This window comes from Stegodyphus dumicola, chromosome 3 (assembly GCF_044657685.1).
Source record: "Stegodyphus dumicola isolate Sdum_Otavi_A_Nest chromosome 3, ASM4465768v1".
Taxonomy (NCBI): domain Eukaryota; kingdom Metazoa; phylum Arthropoda; class Arachnida; order Araneae; family Eresidae; genus Stegodyphus; species Stegodyphus dumicola.
The window spans coordinates 40393693-40416005 of record NC_140770.1 but is presented as its reverse complement, the minus strand read 5'-3'; the positions used below and the strand labels follow the sequence as shown (position 1 = coordinate 40416005).

Here is a 22313-nt window from a genome sequence, read left to right as displayed (position 1 = left end):
TGGCAAACTGCCAATCAAAGCTGAATATTTCCTTTCATTTCCTCCAGGCCAAGTAAAACCGTGATAAAACAAATTGTACTAACAAATTTTGCTTCACCTGAGTTTTCTCAAGATAATAATTAACTGCAATATATATATGAACGCGAGATAACTCGGGATAATTAGGCAAGTGGTTAATAAAGCATTTTTAAATTTTGAAACTCATTCTAATTTATTTAATTGACTTGTCAATGCAAATTGACATTAAAAAAATGCAAATTTTGAGAAATTACATATCCTGCTTAATTTTCCTCATATGGGACTCAAACTTTTCTTGTTTTATTTCTTATAATGAGTATTAAAGGTCCCCAAAAATAAGCATAGGATCTAGAAAAACATATAAACGTTTGATTTTTATATAAAATTAATTTAAAAATTTAAAACATTTTTATAATTGGAAGTCTATGACAAAGAGTTCCAAAAATAAAGGCCACGTAAGAACTTTAGAGGACACTGTGTTTTTGTTACTAATTTAATGAGAGCAACTATTTTTTTTATTTGCTTCATAAATTCTTAGATAGGTTTTGGAACCTTTTTTTTTTTTTTTTTTTTTTTTCTGGAGGAAGGCTGAATTCTTCTAAATCCTTCTATTCATAAGGCTTACAAATAACATGATTTCCACATCCTTTGGTTTAAAAGAAAAATTTTCATGAACCTGTGATATATTAAGTGGGAAAAGTATTTAATTTTTTCCCCTGAGTATTTATCTTTAAAATACATATTTTCTGAGACTATAAAAGAATCAGTATTATAAGCTCAAAATCAAGCCAACCCTTCTATTTTTTACTTCCTTGTACGAAGTAAAAAGGAAGTATTGTAATCATGAAAAGTTTCAGGCATCATATTTCAACCAAAATATCCATTTTGACCGCTATCGAATGCAATTTAACGATGTTTTTGGGTGACATCTGTGGGTAAGGGCAGAGTAAAAGATTCTTTCCCCAAAAAAAATTATAAAACTGATTTAAAAGGAATTCTAAAGAGAATTTTTCGTGGTGTTTGTACGTACGTACGTATGTACATGTCTCACATAACTCAAAAATGAGTAGCCTCAGAACATTGAAATTTTGTATGTAGGACTGCTATAACATGTAGATGTGCACCTCGTATTTTGGTTGCAATCGGCCACACCAAATGTACATGTAAACATATATCCACTCTGTTACCCAGCTCAGTGATCTCAGTTTCTTTACTCTTATATGTTTGTAAATTGTGCATTTTTTGCTTTAAAAATGATTGAATTATATTATTCGAGGTTCGGTTTTATTTGAGGTGTAAGTTTGGTAGGTTTTGTTCGAGGTGTAGGTTTTCGACTTGGTGCGTGAAGGTGAAGTTGCCCCTAGCTCCCTATTTTTTTTACTTCGCAGATTTTTTTTTTTTTTCTTTTTCTTTTTTTTTTTCCAATTTAATCTATGTGTTTTATGTTTGATCAGATAGCCAGGCTCAGTAAATGTAGGCGGCCAGTGTAACTCTGATTCAAAATCCGGTTACGACTACATGTGTTGCTGATAACGACGTGTTTCTGAGACTCCTTTGCCAATGCTTTATTTTTCTTCTTTTCCCCCCCTTTCTAGTAATTTTTTTCTCCTGATGAGGAGGGACCTTTAGCTGCCCTCGAAATCGATTAAGTATTTTAATAAATGTACGCTAAATACAAGGTTGTTATTGCAATTTTGATTGTCACATTGGCGTGTTTCTCTTCTATTCTTGATTGAATTATGTTTTTCTTATCTTCCGGTTAAGGTTTTTATGCCTTTAGTTAATCTGCATGCAATATTTGTAGAGTTATCAACAATTTAAAAGTTGTTTAAGTTAAGCCTAATTAGATTTGTGGTGGCGGTTTTTTACATTTAAATGGTTTGTATACATTTTAAACTTGGCAGAATAGCGGATTTGTTGCCAATCTAGAGAAACTAAGCTTCGCAACAACAAAGATAACGTTTTCTTTTATTATTGCAAATTAAATCATGCTTAATCCTTTCTGGAATTTTTTCGAGGAATTGTTTAAGATTTACTTCGTAATTTTTAATAGAGTTTTTTTGTGTTTTTATGTATTTTTGTCTTCTCACGAAGTGACAACTGAATTAATTGAATGAGAAATACTCAATCGTCTGTGAAAAACTGTTTCTTTTTCATTTTGTTTGCTTAATTTCTTTCATAGATCATTCCAGATTTATTATAGTATTTGAATAGAACACGTGGCAACAATTAGATAGTTCTTGAAATGATATAAATTTTGTGCATTCTGAGTTATAATATGAATGAAATACAATGCTGTTAAATGAACCTAACGCCAGAGTGTCGCTATGGTAAACAAATATAGTGAACTTTAAAAGAGTGCATTTATTCTATTGCATCTTATCCACTATCGACAAAGTAGATTTAATTCAATCCAATAAGTTTAAATGAAATGCAAGAAAAAATGCGATAATTTAATATCTCATACAAGGAAGTCATATGGTGTACACATTTTTTATGTTGTTGTTGACATGTTAGTCCTTTTTTATGTTGTTGACGTGTTAGTCATTTAGGATTTTAGGATTTTGTGGATTTCAGGACAGAAAAGATAAAGCACAATATTCATACTAAAAGTGCAAAATAACACAGCATCGAGGTTTGCCGATTTCACCTCATGCAAAGATTTCCGGTTTGGGATTCCGGTATTAGAATCACTGTTGCTGTAAAATTTCAACAGCTTTTCTTTATTTTTCCATATATCATATACAAACGTGTCGCAATTCCATACTATTCTGCTATAAATTGAGGAGTAGCACCTGCCTCCATTTTTTTGCAGAATTTGCACTTTTTGCGTTACCGTCAATGCAACGTGTTTACGTTTTTTGACGTTGCAAGCAGTAAAATCATGAGTGCGTTTCTTATCTGTCATTGTATTAAAAAGGGCTGAAATTTAAAATATTCTTAAGTTATCTACAAAATATTTGGATTAAAAAAAAAGGTAACACTAAACAATCTTGTGAAATAACAAAGCTCAGAAAATACAACAACGTGAATCGTGAACTTGAACGAAGAGTTGAGTGAATCGTCTGCTTTTATACCTCAATGTAGGTTAGAGGGAAAACAACTTATTTATTTTACCTTATTTTTTAAAAAAAAATTATGTCAATTATTTGGTATTTCCAGTATGACTCATTATTATTCGGTAATTATGACGTCATTATTCAGTAAGTATTTTTTCTTCGATATTTTGTATTCAATGTTGCAGTTTCCGGAACCCATAAACTGAATGTTTATATTTTGAGAGTCAACACGGATTTCAAGAGTTGGCGGGTTTCAGGTCGATAGATTTTCGGTATTTGACTGTATTACAAAACAAAATATGTGTGTTTTTTGTTAATTGGATTAATTAAATACTTAATTTAGAAAAAATAAAATTTTTTCTAGTAAGCAAGCTTATTACTAATTAAAATAATCATTTATGAAAGACAGTGTAAATTATTTTTTTTTAATTATACAAAACTGAATAATTTTACAGAATTCCTCTTTATGAAGAGTCACCCTTAATCAGCTTATCTCTCAATATTCATATTTTTAACATTATTAGCAATCTATTTTCTTAAATTTTTGTTGAACTGTCACAGTTCTAACAAACAAGCTAATCAGGAAAGTACCCATTATCCATAATTCAATTGCTTATAAATTATTCTGTACAGATTTACTTTTTCAGCTATCAGATCTTTTTACTGTAATTATACAAATGGACAGTAACAGCAAAATATGTTTTATATGAAAAATTCATATGCTTTGTTACCAATGTTACAGCATTACGTTTTTGAAAACTTACACCTGTCTTGACCTTATATGTCCATCAGAAATTTGTTGATACATCAGTTTCTTATTAAATTTTGAGCACAATAGATTTTAAAATAAAGTTACTTAATTTTACTGTTTTTTTAGATATATTTAATTTACAACCTATAACATGCACACCTGTACACAAAAATGGGGAGAAGGTAGTTTTACTCTTTTTGTGATAGACATCATGCAAGGAAAATATTTCACAAAATATACATGACGTTTCTCCACCCTCCCAAATTAGTTTTCATACATTTAAAACCTCACTCTCATGAATATGGATTTTTTAAGTAAAAGGATTTAGAATATACAGTTATGGCTACCATATCTGCTGATTCAGTATCTGCAGTTTCAGTTATCTGCAATTTACAGATTCAAAACAAAAAAAGAACAAGGAAAGGCTAAGCTTTGGCATGCCTGCCAAGTGACAATGGAGTGCAACATAGCGAAATATAGTTCTAAGTAAGCATGTATCTATATGCTGACTTCAGACCATTAAACTTGATACAGTCAAAAGTCTTTAATCTGGACCCGTCGGGACTTCGGCGATTCCGGATTATCGATTTTTCCAGATTATAGATCATAAGTTTAAATCTGGTAAGATGGCATGCAGAAATTATAAAATTAAAAATATGAAACCTTAATTTATGAAATAAAGAGCAATTATGATATAAAGGATATCAAAATTTACAAAAAAAAAAAAAAAAAAAGAGCTTAATATTTATTTGTTTACTTTATTAAACATTTCTTTCAACGCGCGCATACGTAAAGCATACATTATGCATAGTCGAAATTAGAAACCAGAAAACTATTTGATTTGTATTCGTGATATTTATAATGATGAGGAATTTGATTTAAATCATATCAAAGACGGAGTATATCAAGATGAAATACTACATTTAGTAAGGAATTATAAGCCGAATATAATAAAAACATCTGCCTTGAAGATAAGGATAGTGCTGACAGATCAACTTCCAGTTCGTTGCGCGCCACAACGTCTCCCCCCCCCCGGCACGGAGCAGCGTGAAATTGATAAACAGATTTTGGGATGGTTAGAGAAACAAAGGAGCCTTTATCCATTTTTTTGCAGCAATTCAACTTTTTGTTTGATGGACATCGAAACATGCTTTCCCTTTGTTCATCCTTTGGCAGCTCCAGCATCGGAAATTCTATTTGACATAATCGAAAGTTCCAACTTACTTTTATAAAATTTCTCTAATAGTCTGCAAAAAATAATAAGCCGGATCCAATTCGAAGATTAAGGAACAACGCAATCTGCAACAATAACTAAAATAGATAATTAGATAATTTTAGCTTAGCTTATACTTATACCGTCTGTTATACATTAAACGCGCATGTGTAAACGTATTATGCGCATGTGTAAAGGTATTACGCTCATGGGTTGACGCATGCACAGAAAGTTTGTAGCTTTGAAGTCCAGATTATAGATCATTCCGGATTAACGACTTTTGACTGTACTAATCTAATCAGTAATCAAGTGGATAAAAACCACAGCACTAGTAGTTCTAGTAAGTTTAAATCCTGTGAGAAGGTTAGCTGCATCTGTATTTTTGTAGCTTTTCCTCACATGCTATGTGAATACAAATTTGTTGTCTTTAGAAAACCCTGCATGATGCCACCCCCCCCAGTAAGCTAGTTCTTGAGTGTTTTGATACAATCAGTTAAACAAAGAATTGTAAATTTGACTCTGTTCTGCTTCTAGTGTTCTTCATATTCTCATTATTATTTAGTGAAGTGTTATTGCAACTTTTGTGCTAAAAAGTTCTTATTTGTTATAATAATGGCCCCAAAGCATAAGATAAGTGATTCTGCCAGAGTTTCAAAACCAGCAGTATGATTTTAGTGACAGAAAAGTGAATGATTTTTATGTCTGTTGTATAAAGTAGTACATTATACGCTACAATACATTTGATCATTTCACTCTCACATTTTGTGGTTTAGGTTAAAAATGTTTGAATCCCTCAAAACATATTAAAGAGTGATTGCACAGTACATTTTGTAATATAGTACATAATGTGGTATACTTAATTAAATACAGTGGCTCCTCGTTATACATCATTAATCCATTCGAGATCCTTGGACATATACAAAATGAACTTTTACAATAAGAAATAAAGGGAAAATAATTAATACATTCTTATAAAAATCTTAAAAATATTATTATTATAACATTGTTTAATACTAAAATTGGTTAAATATATAGTGTACATAAATGAAGCACAGTATATGAAACTATATATTAATGTTTTTCTGCTATCCAGATCAAAAGCAGTTTTTCATCAAACTCTAATATTTCTCTTTGTTTATTTGGTAATCAATATCACATCACTTCCCAATTTTAGCCAATTTAATAGCATCTTTGTTTTTCACAATTGTAGATACTGTCATATTTGGCATATGGTATGTGATAGATAAGTCCCAAATATGCATGCTATGTTTTCAGCAATCTTTTCTGTCACCTCCATGGTGATTCTAAAAATTTTCTTCATAGCTTGAATTATCTCATTAACTTTTCTGAAATTCATTCTTAATGAATTTACAAAATATTTATGAAAAAAATCACTTGAATGGTAGCAACAGGCATACTGATGCTTATGAGCAGTTGCAACATTGTCTTGAAAGAAGTAAAAAAGTGTTGTACACATAGTCATGACTCACTGAACTCGAGTCATATCCAAATAAAATATTTTTGCATCCAAGCAGGACGTATACCAAGTTGGGTATATTTCAGAGCAGACATGAACTGAAGTACCAATGTATTATGAATATCTTTCAGGGCATAAGTTATCAATTATACTTGACTATATTTATATATGTTATATAAATACCTGTTTTATAAAGAGTTCATTATTATCTGTGGTTTCATGTATGTGTGAGAAGTCTTGAAAATATTGCCCATGGAAATAGTAGTTCTGCATGCTTCTTATACGTCTTTGGTAAAAACTACAGTATTTTGAAAGAGTACCAACTTATTTAAAATTAAATATGTAATTAAAGGTCTCTGTTCCTAATATCCACTTTTCCGGTGTTTAACTACTGATTAAATGTTATATTTTACTGAAACACCATTAAATGTATTAAATAACAAAATTTTAAAATAACATATGAATCTTCTGATCGAAGCTACTGCTTTTACATATACAGTCCAAGCAACAAACAAATTTCATAAAATGGAAAAATCAAATTAAGAACCAGAAGGCAATAATGTTACCTGTCCATCAGATTTGCCAAGGGCAGAATTTAAAATAAAATCTGGAGGAGCAATAACATCTACAAGTGATACAGCATCATCTTTTAATTCAGAGCATAATTTTAACATTGCCTGCTTCATTACAGTACTGTTATCCCTCCTCTCACAGAAGCCACCTAAAAAAAGTTACAAAAATTTTATTCGTATAGAACATAATTGGTTCTTTATTTTAAATTATTACATAAGAGGAATTTCCTCCAGCTGTCTTAAAGCAAAAAACATATTTTCATCAACAAACAGTATAGTTTACATTCTTGAAGTGCTTATAACTAAATAAAATGAATTTTTTTTTTTTTTTAAATTTAAATGGTGCATTTTAAATAACATGTAAAATAGGAAATATTTTGTTTTAGCATACGTATACATAAAAGTACCTATAAATTTAAAGTTTATATTATTTAACTAAAAGGTAATATTAATATACTTATTAATATTTAAATTATTATTGTATTTAATAAATATGGAAACATTTTGACTAGCTTTGCTGCATTAAGACTCACTTTTAACTATTCCTTTAGTGTCATCTGATTTCAACCATATTATAAATTCATCTTTGCCACAAGCCTTTTGCTACAGTATTAATCTATGACTCTGAGGATATACAAATTCCTTCAAACTGTGAGAATCTCCACGGCTAATGTCCAATTTAAGATTTTGAAGGGAAATTCTACATTGAATTATAATAACTGTTTATATGAAAGTGAATTTTTTAAAAAGATTAAAATATGGAAGCTTCAGATTATAGCCTAGTACTTCCAAGAACAGTTTACCATTAATTTCATGGCAATTACATAATGTATGCAGTCAGAAGCATCTTTTATTAATCATTACAAGGCAGCAAATCAGTAGGGTATATTATAAATTAAATGTACTCAAATTTATACTAAACAGATGCATTATTAAAAAAGTAAAATAAAGATTTAAATTATTAAGAAGTCAATTTATTGATTATAAATCATTCAGTTTGTTAATTAGTAACAGATTAATTAAATTTGACAGATAAATTAAAGATCTTATACTTTGTTGAACAGCATCATTGAGAGCTAGCAAAGAAAGACAAGGGCTTACATGTTTTCTTACTTAATGACTTGATTTAGCTGTGCACAAGAGCATTTAAGAGATAAATTAAAGGTCTTATGTTTCATGCAGTGACAACATTTGCCAAGGTGCATGGATGATAATTGACTCTTTCAGATTTTTTCCAGTTTTCATATGTCGGTTTCTGAAACATAACTGTGTGTATGGGTTTTAATTCTGCCAGAATATGATTTATTAATTGAAAAAAAATCAAGATGTAAAATAAAAAATAAATAAATAGCAATCAATTGCTTTCAATATAGGTATGAATATTTCAGTAATAAATAATTTTATTCACAGCAATAATTAATGTGCCTATTAAACACTCAAATTTCCTTGTTTCCAAAATTAATATTTTAAGATGATGATAAGCAATCTTCTTTTTACAAGTGAAAATAAAAATATGATGTTAGTACATTACTACAGTGTACTTAATATGGATCATTTACAAAATATTGATATTTTATGATTTAGTCCTGTACAAAATAACCAACTGACATAAATAATAATTATTTTAATAGCATTAAAATTCGTCACTACCATATGCTAATAAACTTGTTTAATAATGATAAAAATGCAGCACGAATATAATGAGACATTATACATGTCAAATTTCATTATTAAACAGCAAATAATAATGCTAAATAAGTTTTAATTACTTTTATAAATATTTATTTTTATAAATTTTAGTTTTTCACAACTACTATAAATCCAACATTACATCAGTCAGCTGATTAATTTTTGAGCTTTCCAATGACTAAAGGACACTTCATTTCATCTACAATCCAATACAAAAATGGTAAGGTAAAAAATTATTTGGTAAAATTAACCAGATATGAAGTGAATATACATATAAATGCATTGTTTAGAAAACTTCAGCTGTACAGTTTCCCTTAAATTAAATCCTAATCCTAATTCTACCATTAGCAGAACCAAGGTGTTAAATTTTCAACTTAGCTCAAAATAGCTAATGTCTGTTACCTTCATGGAGAATAGGGTAATATTTTTGTAGACACCATAAACCATACAAGCAACCCATTTTATGCAAAACATTGGAGAGCTGAGGCTCAGCTGCATCTTCAATGATAAAGTTGTAGAACTTCTGCAGTACAGCATGCTTTGGAATAAAAAAACAGATTAGTTTTTTTTTAAAGCAAATATATATAATTCAAAATCAAAAACATAAATAGTGTTACAACACAAGAGAAACAAGTTCAAGGTTAGTTGTTATGAAACCTCTCTGGAAAACTGACCATGCTGTTTTTTATGCAAGAGTTTTGATAATTTGCACACCCTGTGATCACCAAAGTTCATGGAGATTAAAGAATTTTGTAGATCATAGGTCCTGTCCGAGTTTTGTTTACATTTTCCTCTTTCTAATTTTTAAATTAAATTCGGATTTTTCCCCACAACTAACTGACCAAATCATATCTTAATTTATTATCATGATTACAGATCTATTAAATTTTTTAAACATATATATATATATATATATATATATATATAAAGAAAATGTCAGTACCAGAGAAAAAAGTAGAAAATAGTAAGGGAGGATAAAAATTATAGGGAACGTTTTTTAGGAAATAAAGAATTCTTTTGCTAAAATGAAAGAGAATGGTACAATAAGTTATTTTTCTAAGTACTTGCAAACTAAAATTAGGAAATGTATCATCACTTCTAAAAAGATTTTTTTTCTTCCTCCAGGAGAAGCAACATGAAACATTAATACAGTACAAAGTCCGAAATCTGGATGCAATCGGGACTTTGGTGATTCCAGATTTGGGATTTTTCCACATATTAGATCATCAGTTTAAATCTAGTAAGATGGCATGTAGAAATTATAAAGTTAAAAATATGAAATCGTGATTTATGAAATAATGAAGTATTTGTGATCTAAAGAGTATCAAAAATTTACAAAAAAAAAAAAAAAAAAAAAGCTTAATATTTATTTGTTTACCTTATTAAACATTTCTTTAAATGTAAGTTGTTTAAGTTGCTTCGTTTTTTTTTTGTGCTAATACTTTCTTTTTAATTCTGTAGACAGACATAATCTCTTGTTCAGTTACATTGTTGAAGTCCTGTAATTGCAGTTTCGAGAATTCCGACTCACTTGTCAATCGAAGTTTTCTCGTTTTCAGTAACTTCTTTGTCACTTTCTTCACTATCGGTACCGGTATTTTCTGGATCTAGAACCATACTACAAATTTCGCCATTCATTAATTGATTGATGGTTGAGAAGCATTGTCATCACAATGAAAAACTTCTTTTATATCACCTTCATTTATTACTGCTTCTTCACACTTTTTTACAAAATCCATTAATTGGAAAATTTCACCTTTGTTTTGCGATATCCGAAAATCTTTAAAATTGCTGCTATCATCATTAAATTTAGCTATCTTTCACTATCCATATTTGGCTATACATCATGAGCTTGGCGGATAACGACAAGTTGTTCCGTTAAATTTTATCTTGCTTCTATCGTGCATTGAGAGAATTAAGCCTTAATTGTATTAGTTTAGTTATTTATTATACTTATGTGTATTTCTTGCACATGCTTAAGGCCTATCAGAGTTCTGAATAAATAAATTCCCACATATACTTAAGCCTTATTGAGGGCACGTGCTAGATATCTTACCGCCTGATGCAGTCTCTGTGGGTCCTAAATTCTGCGACCATACGAGCCCTGGCACTGGCTATGTGTTTATGTGAATAACAAATCAGTTATTCTTAATTCAAATAGTCCTAAATGTAATCTTTGGGTCTGTGAGTATTATCAACAAAATCTATTTTTAGCATATGGAAAGAAAATTTTGGGTAAATTTTTCCTTGTCAACATATTTTAGTGCATTTAACTTAAATCTGTAATCATCGCCAAGCGTAATGTCAACATAAAAGGTTACCATAATCCTTTATTATTCAATTATTAACATAATAAAATTGTTTAGGAATCGCTACATGAGTCATTACTCAAGTTGTCATGTTTTGATAAACATGTGGTGATGAAAGGAAAGTATAATAAACCAGGATTCACCAGGTTGGCATCAGATCAACAATGCATCTATGTGGAATGTTTCAGTTTGAGAAGTGTGCCAAGCACATACGCAGCAACGAAGCCAAATTACTGATCATACAAATTTATGCTTAAAGGATTGTTTCTTCAATAATAAGATATTTTATTTAGTGTCAAAGAGAAATTACAAATCAGGACTCTCCAGATGTTTTATTATGTGCGGAGGGAGGAATCAAATGCGCATGCATAAAGCCTAGGAAAAAATGTTGTTGGTGGTTTTGAGGTCTAGATTTTAGATCATTCCAGATAATGAACATCTGGATTTTGGACTTTGTACTGTACTGATTGTTTGTGATTTAAGAATGCTAATTTTGATCTCAAAAACATAATCTACAGAATTGTTATTTTCATGAAAATTTCAAATTTTCATTATATACCTCAGATCAGAAAGTTCTGTATTATGCAATTTGTTCTGTAATAAAATTTGCTGTTTTTATATCATTTAAAAAGTAATTAAAATTTCATATTTATAATTTCTAATGAAATCTATTTTTAAAATTAAATCTAGAAATAAATTAATAAACAATATCATTACCTCTAAAAATGCCACAGACAACTCTCGACAAAAGAAAACTTGACAGTTGGAGCGGGCAACAAAAGGATCACTGCCTTCAGACAATAGCTTATCAAATTTTCGTGAGCTTTGTTGCATTAAATAGCAAACTATCCATCGGAAGCAAGCTAGAATAACTAGAATTCAAAATATTTTAATTAAAAAAAATAAATTATACAGATAAGAAATAATGTAATATAACAAAATAATAAATCGGTTCCTTTCGTATTAAACACACCCCATTGGTGAATATAGTGACATTTTAGTTTTTGGCAGAAAATGTTTAGCGATTGGCTTTGGGACAACATTGACCATATCATTTGCAGTGGGTCTTTTCCTCCAGAGAAATTCCATAAGGTAGGACATGAGTTGGTGGCTGTTCCACGATGCTTTTTATTTTGCCACTTAGCACATCCCCATATGTGCTCTATATTTTGCATATGCGTGCCAGTTTCAGGATTGACAAAATTATATTTGTGATTTACTTTACAATGGATATACCCAGACAGTTCTTTTATTTTATAACCCTTTCGAAAGTTGGAAAAATGGTTATTTCTTCTTGAATGTTTTTTTTTTTTTTTTTTTTTTAAATTTCATTCATTAGTGTAGCGGCACTATGATAAGGCAAACTTACAAGAAATATTTCATTTGTCTTGCAACAAATTCTCCCAAATATCTACTTTAAAGGCAACATTCTTTCACAATTTTTTGTGTTACATGAATGTGCTTTTATTGATCTCAACAATGCATCTGCCGCCGTCGATTTTCTCCTTTTCTGCTGCCACCCCTTCAAGAATACAGATTTTCTGTAGATAATTGTATATATTTATAGTTGTGTTTTGCAGAACGTGACTGATGTTAGTTCTTCAGAACAGCAATAAATGAAATGTAAATCTGTTGTGAATGATATTTGACTTCCTTTGAACCAGTTTCCTACACACATTCTAATACTTTTTCGGCATGTACAAATGTTACTTTTCCAAAAAATGCTATCTTTGTTAATGTAAAGCTTCATTAAGTGTGAAAGTTTGCATTCTAAATTTTCCAGTAGTATGTTGTAATTCTGCAAATACAGAACTGCTTCCATTTCATTTCTCTGAAGTAAGATTTATATGGACTTTTGATTTATATGGATCTCTGAAGTACAAAGTTTCTTTGATCTTAAATTTAAAACAAATTGATAACTATCTAACAAACAATTATTTAATCAAACTATGTGCAAACATAGAAATGTTCAGAATAACATAGGTTGCCATAAACCATGAAATATTTGATGATTAATCATAGGGGTGTGGTTAACACTAAAGAACTAATAAATCTTATGACATTACTTTATGCCTGATGCTACACACAGCGATAAATTTGAATTAAATTGAAAGCTAAAATATGAAATATTCAAGACTATAAATAAAACTTCAATTTTAAGGCATCATTCCATACACCAACCTATGCTATGTAGTTTACACAGATATTTTGTTTACTTATTTGCTTAGTTGCCATTATTGATAATATCCAAATTAGCAAATATTATGCTAAAAACCATGAGGTTCTCTCATGAAAACTGGAATTTTAAAGGAAGTTTCTACACTGCATGGAGATACATTTCAAAAGAAATCTAAACTGACTTAAATTTCTTTTATAATGCAAGACTCAGGTTACTGAAATATTTATAATATGATCCTGATGTAAAATATATTAATATTTAGTTGGATATTCTAAATTTTATGTATTTTGATAATTTCATTTTGTAATTTTCTTACACTTTTATATACAGATAATCCTGAGTAGGGAAGAAAAGCTCCAATTTATCGAAGAAGTTTAAACATGATGAAAATAAAATTAATAATCGATATACATATTAGTGTATGCATAAACATAATAATGAACCATATATTGATGTAAAATGGAATTAAATACAAATATAAGCTCATTAAACATTAGTTTAATGTTCATACAAAGTTCTATAAATATCTATAGGATATTAAGACAATTCAGATCTAATAAAATTTAATAAGAAAAATTATGCTGAAACTCAGTAGAGATAGGGGAATGAAATTTGCATGACTTAAGTTTCATTAATTTAATAAATTTCACTTATTACTCAAAAATACTCTTCTAAGTAGAGGGGAAAAAAAATAAAATAAAAATGAAATAAATAAATAAATAAAAATTAAAAAATAAAAATAAAATAAAATAAAATAAAATAAAATAAAATAAAAATAAAAACTGAAAAATTCAGTTATTTACTGAGAGATATAAAAAAAATTGGAAGTCTCCAGACAACAGGAGATTTGGCAGCAACAGTTTTGTAATACGGCTTCCAAACACATTTGTAGTGTTGTGCACTTTTTTATTTACTTACTTATTCAATGCATTTTTGTATGCTAATGCTTATTTTTTTAAGTATTTCATTTTGACTTTGTGGCTACTTATTAATGCGTTTATTTCATGTATTATACTGTGTGCATTTAATTATTAGACAACTTATGCAAGAATTGTTCAGATAGTTCAAGAAATGCAGATATAGTCAAGAGACCGAGCCTCGTCAGCATGACTTCTCAACAACTTGGAAACATCCTGGATAAAATGTTTCTGAAGAGCCTGAGAATTTCAAGGGGAAAAGTAGCACCTTCCCTTCCCTTAGGGTAATGATATACTATACGAGGCTCGTACAGAAAGTAAGTTCCGTTTCAATTTATCTCCGCTGCAGCTCTGCGATCGCAGTTCCGCACATGCGCAGTAGACGCTCTGTATCAAGGAGAAGAAACGCGCGCCATTTGGAGATCGCTGTCAGTCACGTATGCTTTGTTGTGCTTGTTTACAATGTCGGTCTTGATTGAAAATCCCGCCGCTTGTGAAATCAGATCTGTGATTCGTTTTCTGAATGCGAGGAAAGTGAAACCTAGTGAAATTTATCAGCAAATTTGCGATGTTTACGTACCAAAAGCGATGAGTGATTCAATGGTGAGAAGATGGGTCCGAAAGTTCAATGACGGACGTAGTGATGTGCACGATGAAGAACGAAGTGGGCGTCCATCTTTTAGTTACAGAAGAACTGGTTCACGCAATTGATGACAAGATTAATGAAAACCGAAGGTTTACAATTAGTGCTCTCGCTATGGAATTTTCCCAAATTTCACGATCACTAATGCATGAAATTGTTACCGAAAAACTGAAATTTCGTAAACTTTGCTCACGTTGGGTACCAAAGATTCTTACTGAGCAACACAAAACAAAACGGATGGGTAGTGCACTTGAGTTTTTGACCCGTTATGCTGAAAGCGGCGAAGAATTTCTGACACACATAGTCACAGGAGATGAAACTTGGGTTTCTTACGACACCCCTGAAAGTAAGCGGCAATCAATGGAATGGAGGCACACTTCATCCCCAGAAAAGGTTAAGCCGAAACAAATCTTGACACCTCGAAAAATGATGTGCACAGTGTTCTGGGACTGGAAAGGCATCTTACTCATTGATTGCTTACCGCGTGGTCAAACAATCAGAGCAGATGCTTATTGCGAGACACTTCGGAAATTGCGCAGTGCAATACAGAATAAGCACCGAGGATTGCTGTCAAAAGGTGTTTTTCTTCACGACAACGCACGGCCACACACTGCAAATGTGACGAAAAACCTCGTACAGGGATTTGGCTGGGACGTGTTTGACCATCCTCCGTACAGCCCTGACCTCGCTCCTAGCGACTTTCATCTGTTCTTACATCTTAAGTCTTTCCTTGGCGGTCAACACTTGAACAATGACAACGAGCTGAAAGAAACTGTTTCCAACTGGTTGAAGACACAGGCGGCAAATTTCTATGAAGAAGGTATACAAAAACTTGTGCCACGCTATGACAAATGCCTGCAATATTTCGGCAGTTATGTGGAAAAGTAGTTTAAGAGTTGTTGAATTTTGTGCAATAAATAACTTTTCTGTAGCTGTACACAATTTACTTTTATTACCAAATGGAACTTACTTTCTGGACGTACATTGTATACAAAGCTATACTGGAGACTAATTCAGTTTGGACATAGTACAGTTTAGAGTCTTGAGTTTTATATACTACTGAAGTTACCACTCTAAGAAAAAGAAATCAGAAGAATGAGAATGCACAAAGAGGTAAAGGGTGGAAGACTATGTTATTCAAAATTTGATAGCTCTAGGTACCATTGTTTTTCCACAGTGCAAAGAACATTCATGTATTCATACAGATTCTTCATTATTTAGTTTCCTTAAATATAATAAATGGTGATAACATTTTGTGGCAACAGATTGAAAAGTGAATCGACGCAAAATGCTGTTTTGAAATTAATAGCTCTCCTGGGCTAATGCTCTTTGGGCTTTTTCAGATTTTACATTATGCCCAAAGGGACTTTTTTTAACGCTTTGTGTGTTACCTTTATTTAATAAGTATTGTGTTCTTTGCAGTTAAACCATACAATTCAATTGAACAGCAATATTGCAAAATAATTTTTAAATGAGCATATATTTAGAATTTCCGATACACAGTTCTGCGCGCTGGAGATAAAAAGATCTTTTTTTCCCCATAGAGTGTTGCCATTGCTCATTTTTAAATCGTTGAGTTTGTTAATAAAAAATTTGTTAATGTGTTACAAAATATCAAATCAATAATAAAACAAATTCCGAATTAGGGCTTCCAGATGCCAATATTCAGTGGAAGATTAGGTTATTCAAAATTTGATGGCTCTAGGTACTGTTTTATCACAATGCGAGAAACATGCATACATTTATGCAGATTTTTTTTTATTATTTAATTTCTTTAAATTTAACACAGGGCAATAATATTTGGTGGCAACAATATGAAAAGTGAACCAACATTTAATGTTTTCAACCCAAAATGCCAAAATGAAATTAATAGCCCTTCTAAGCTAATGCCCTTTAGGCTAAAGATGACATTCCCAGCATAAATGAAGACTTCATGGGCATTTGAGTTTCCAGTCACATTTTAATTTTATGAAATGATTATTCAAACACAATCTTTCTTTGTAAAGCATACCTCTTATTTGAATAAATAAGATAATAGTTTACTCTACTCTCGGCAAATCTCCTCAAATCATCCAGTGTACTAAGAAAACCAAGAACTATGATCAAATAAAAAAACATGCCTTTGTGAGTTACGGTTATAAGAACAAATATCACTAGGAAAGAACTATCAGCAATTTATCAAAAGCACAGTTTTCTGATAACATATATAACATATAAGGCAACCAGAGTTAAAGCAATGTAAAATACATTAAACTTATAAATAAATTTTATAATAAGTAATACTTAACCAAAGGCAGACATACTTTATACATAGTATGTAGGAAGTTAAGAGTTGGGAGGCTTCCATACATATAATATGTAAAATATTTATAACACTTTGACAAATTAAACACAAAAAGATTTCATTACTTTATGTGCAACATAGAATAAAGTACTGATTTAGATCAATTTTCAAAACCAATTAGCAACTTATATTATTAATTTTTGACCATAAAGTCAATAACTGTTTGTTTTGGCAATTTATGATTCTGTATCAGGTGAAACAACACTTACAAGCATTTAATTAGGATTTTCCAAATGAACAGCAGATTAAATACCAAAATGAATAGGGGATTAAAAATCCATTTATTGTCAATGCACAAACTTTGATCATGCCAATAGAGCAATATGAAACTTTTCATGTTCATCATTGCAAAAAAAATTTTAATTAATGTGGTTAGTGGAACTCTTGTGCAGTTTAAAAGTTGAATATCTCAATTTGTCAAAAAGGCTGTGATGGCACTTTTATCATTTGCAACTACATGAAATGGAATTCTCAGATATATGTATCAAAAAAATATATATATATATATATATATTGCAAGAGAGTTGATGCCAAACCTGACATGAGATTTCAACTTTCATCTAGACAGCCTAATATTAAGTATATGTCTCATAATAAAAAGCAGTACCACTCATCTCATTAAAATTGAATATGTTATTTTAAGAATTTTTGGATTCATTTTAAAATTATTATTGAAGCAAATGAATATTATTTGAACCTTTTTGTTGCAAACAATCCGTTTACAGAATGTTGCATCAAAACCATACTACCGAAACAAACCAGGGGTTCCATGATAAAAGTGAACATTAAAAAGGGTTCCACTTATCAAAAAGTTTAAGAAATGTTCTTTTAAATTACTAAATAAATTAACTGGATTGCCATATATTGCTTCTCATAAATGATCTTAAAAACTTACTGAAATATAGGAAATAAAATGCAGTTATACAGAATGCTATTCAAAAGTACTATAATTATATACATGAAATCCAACTTTATAAAAAGTTCTGAAGATTTAGTACAACAGTTTGAAACATTTTCAGATAAAACTAAAATACTTTAAAAATACATAAACAAATACATATATTTACAGAACTCACCTTTCATGTCTAAACAATCTTCCAAAATAACTGCGCGGAATTTCTCCCTCAGTATTTGGTCCGTGTGATCAAGAAAGTTGACACTTTCAAGATGCAAAAATTCACATCCCTCTGCAAATAAATAAGAATACAAATTACTTAATAAATTTAATTAAAATTTTTAATAACTTAAAATTCAGAATAATGCTAAATGAAACATAAATATGGCACAAAGTTTATTCACACAGATTTTTAAACAATTTTGAGCATGCTCAAATTATCTGGCCAACTCTCTCAATAAAATCTCCAATCACTGGCAACTAATTTTTTTTGCCAACCTCAGACGTGAAAAAAATTAACCATTTTAAAAAACGGCAGCTCACTGAAAATTACACAAAACAGCAACAAATATATGAAATTAACAATGCAAGAAACATATATAATAAAACACTTTGTTCCCCCCCTGCTCTTCTCCCATATAAAAATCAGCTTTAAAAAAGAGAGATAGAGAATTGCAAAAGTTCAAAAAAAGCTGTTACTACTAAAAATCAGAGAATTTCACACATCTGGAAAAGCTATTATCACAGTCACCTAAGAACAATTGATAAGCAGCAGCCACACAGTTGACTGTTGAATTGCATTTTGCGGGCGCATGATAGGCAAGAAACTGTTCATGGGTTGCGAGATAAATACATTTTCATAAAGTTCTGGGTTGCATACTTTGGCAATGTTCCACATTGCTTGGTCATTCTTCTCAGGCTTGAGTGGTTAATCAGAGTACTGAATTTTAACTAAACAAGGGAATGAAATTAAGTAGAGCAAATTTAAAAACGATAAGCAGCAACAGCTTTACATTGGGGAATAAATGATAGCCTACTGCAGGCAAAATTTTTGGAAGCTCAAAATTGGTCAAGTAAATACATTTTGGTTACGAAGTTATACTTTTGCATTTCCTTAGAAATTTTCATTTTCCATTTTCATTTCAATTTTTCATTTTCATTTCAGTTTTTCATTTTTCAATAAGAGAAATATACAAATTTTGTCATGAAAATAAAGATGCACTAATAATAATTTTATGCAAGCTTTATCGAGATTTTTTACAGGTTTTCAGAGTCTCTCCAAACTTTAACAGCTTTAGTAATGTTGCAACCTTTCTGGATTTTAACCAGTGACTGAAACTGATTTCAAGTAAAAAAGAGTAAGAGAGTTAAAGTAAGAGATCTTCTACCTTTCATTTGACTGCAATATTAAAAACTTTTGATTTAATATTCTTGTCTTACATCTTGGTTATCTTCACAATTTGTTTGAAAAATGGCCAATTCTTCACATAGTTTTAAAGGAATTATATATTTAGTTCCAATATACTTCAGATGGTATACTCTAAAAAGTTCCACATCATTCATTAAATTTGGCTCGAGCAAGCTGCTGACTTCAAAAGTGTTTTTCAGCTTCAATTAATGGCATCAACATAAAGGATAATTAAATTTTCACTTGTATGCAGTGTAAACGATACATCATTTGGTTTGCACTAAATATACAGTTTCATCTACTGTACAAGCACATATGCAGACTATTGATTAATTGCGAATATTAGACCAAGCATCTAGTTTCATAAAGACTGATTAACTAAAATATTACTGCATTTCTATATTTGCTTTGCATTTATATCATTTAATAATTGACCATTTTAGTCACTTTTAGATGAAGGCTTAAATGCACGATGCAAATTCTCCATTAATTTTGTGAAATAAAAGAGTTTTCTACACAATGAAATAATACCTTGGTAGCATAAAAAAGTCCACCAATTTGATGATATTTTTACATTTTTGAGAAGACTGTATTCTTATGACACATTTATTTGGATCATTCAGTGTGTGTTTTGAATTAACTCACTCATCATCATTAGATTTACTGAATACTAGACGTAGTGACACATTTTCTTGCATTGCATTAATACAGCTTGTTTAAATATTTAAAATAATTTAAATTCTTTAAAATGTTTCTGTTTTTCCAACCAGTATTCTAATCTGTTTAAAAATATACTTAATGTTCTAATTTTAATACATTTCCTATCATTTAATAGGAGACAATCTGATTTGAATCATTGATTTAAAAGAAATTCCACTCATTAAAATGATAATGTAAATCTCTTGACATCCTTCTGATAATTAAAATTAAAACAATCAAGAGAAATTAAAACTCTGCAGATATACTGGAACAATGTTTTAACTCTTAGATGTAAAAAAGCCTAATTTCTTTATGCATATAATTAAAAGAACACATGTAATTAAGTATAAATAGAGCTTCTTATAATTCATCATTACATACTTATAAAATGCAATTAATTATTCCAATTCCATAAAGTCTTGGGTGACGGGAGGTGTAACAATATAGTTTCTAATGTTACCCTAAAGGAAAATTCATATTACCAGTAATCAAAGTATCCAAGCAGCATAGTCAATCACTAAGACAAAGTTTTCATCAAAAGCATTATAGTACAAAGTCTGATATCTGAACTCGTCAGGACATTGGCGATCCCGAATTTGAAATTTTTCCAAATGTTAGATCATCAGTTTATATCTAGTAAGATGGCAAGTAGAAATTATAAAAATAAAAATACGAAATCCTGATTTATGAAATTATGAAGCACTTATGAACTAAAAAGAATAAAAATTTGCACATACACACACACACACACACAAAAAAAAAAAAAAAAAAAAAAAAAAAACAAATATATATATATATATATTCGTTTACTTTATTAAACATTTCTTTCAATGCAAGTTGCTTCATTTTTGTGCTAATACTTTCTCTTTAATTCTATAGACAGATATAGTTTCTTATTCAGTTACAAAGTTTTATTGTTAAAGTCCTGATAATTGCTGTGTCGAGAATTCTGACTAATTTGTCAATTGAAATTTTTTTATTTTCAATAACCTCTCTCATTTTCTTCACCATCGGTAGTGGCAGTGGCAGATTGGCCAAAGAAATTGGCCCTGGCAGAAAAAAATATGTCGTCCCCAAGTCCCCATATGGAATATCATTACACATATTACATATGATTGTCATCATGATCATAAAAAATAATTTTATAAAAGAAAAATCTTAAAGGTTTCAAATTTTAAATCACGTCCAAATGGGTTTTTTTTTAACATTTTGTGTGTTACCTTTATTTATTAAATATCACGTTCTCTGCAATTAAATCATAAAATTTAGTTCAATAGCAATGTCGCAAAATAATTTTTAAATGAGCATATCTTTAGAATTTCCAATACAAAGTTCCGTGCACTGGAGATAAAAATGTCTTTTTTTCCCTGTAGAGCGTTGTTATTGCTCGCTTTTAAATAATTGAGTTTGTTACTCAAAAATTCGTTAAAGTTTTAGAAAATATGAAATCGATAATAAAACAAATTCCAAATTTCAAATTTGGTCTTCCACATGCCCATATTCGTAGGAGGATTACGTCATTCAAAATTTGATGGCTCTATGTACTGTTGTTTTATCACAATGCGAGAAATATACACACATTTATGCATATTTTTCATTATTTAATTTCTTCAAATATAATGCAGTACTCTAGCATTTGGTGGCAACAGTTTGAAAAGTGAAACGGACATTTATAATGGTTCAACACAAAATCGCAAAACGAAAACAATAGTCCTTCAGGGACAAAGCCCCTTTGGACTAAAAATATACTTTTGCAGAAAAGTAACACTTTATTCATATGTATATATTATATAACAATAAATAACACAGACTAAATAATTATATAAACAAAACAGCAGCTGATTCATAATTAGCCATTTTAATATTTTTTAATTTCAAGTGCCTGGCACATATTTCCTTCATTATATCTTCAATTTTTGCTTTAGCCAAAATATCCTTCTCTATGTTCGTCAATAACAATGACTCCAAATTAGCTTGCTTCACAGTACTCCTTAGTCTACTTTTTACAATTTTTAATTTTGAAAAAAACTCTTTCACATTCAACTTGCATTATATATAGGGTGAGTATAAACTTATAAGCAAAAAAGACATTGGCTTACGCATTATTATATAAATTATATTTCAAGAGTAATTTATATAA

General features: G+C 30.0%; 1 protein-coding gene across 2 annotated transcripts in view; it reads right to left on the bottom strand.

Moving 5' to 3' along the window:
- LOC118203496 (peroxisomal acyl-coenzyme A oxidase 3-like) overlaps positions 1 to 22313 on the bottom strand; it is a 70848-nt gene that overhangs the window by 7756 nt on the left and 40779 nt on the right. For both annotated transcript variants that reach the window (XM_035375781.2, XM_035375782.2), the window contains 4 exons: positions 18248 to 18358; positions 11806 to 11960; positions 9182 to 9317; positions 7085 to 7239 (listed from right to left, as the gene is read on the bottom strand). In XM_035375781.2, the coding sequence (XP_035231672.1) occupies positions 7085 to 7239; positions 9182 to 9317; positions 11806 to 11960; positions 18248 to 18358 (557 nt within the window). The remainder of the gene's footprint in view (positions 1 to 7084; positions 7240 to 9181; positions 9318 to 11805; positions 11961 to 18247; positions 18359 to 22313) is intronic.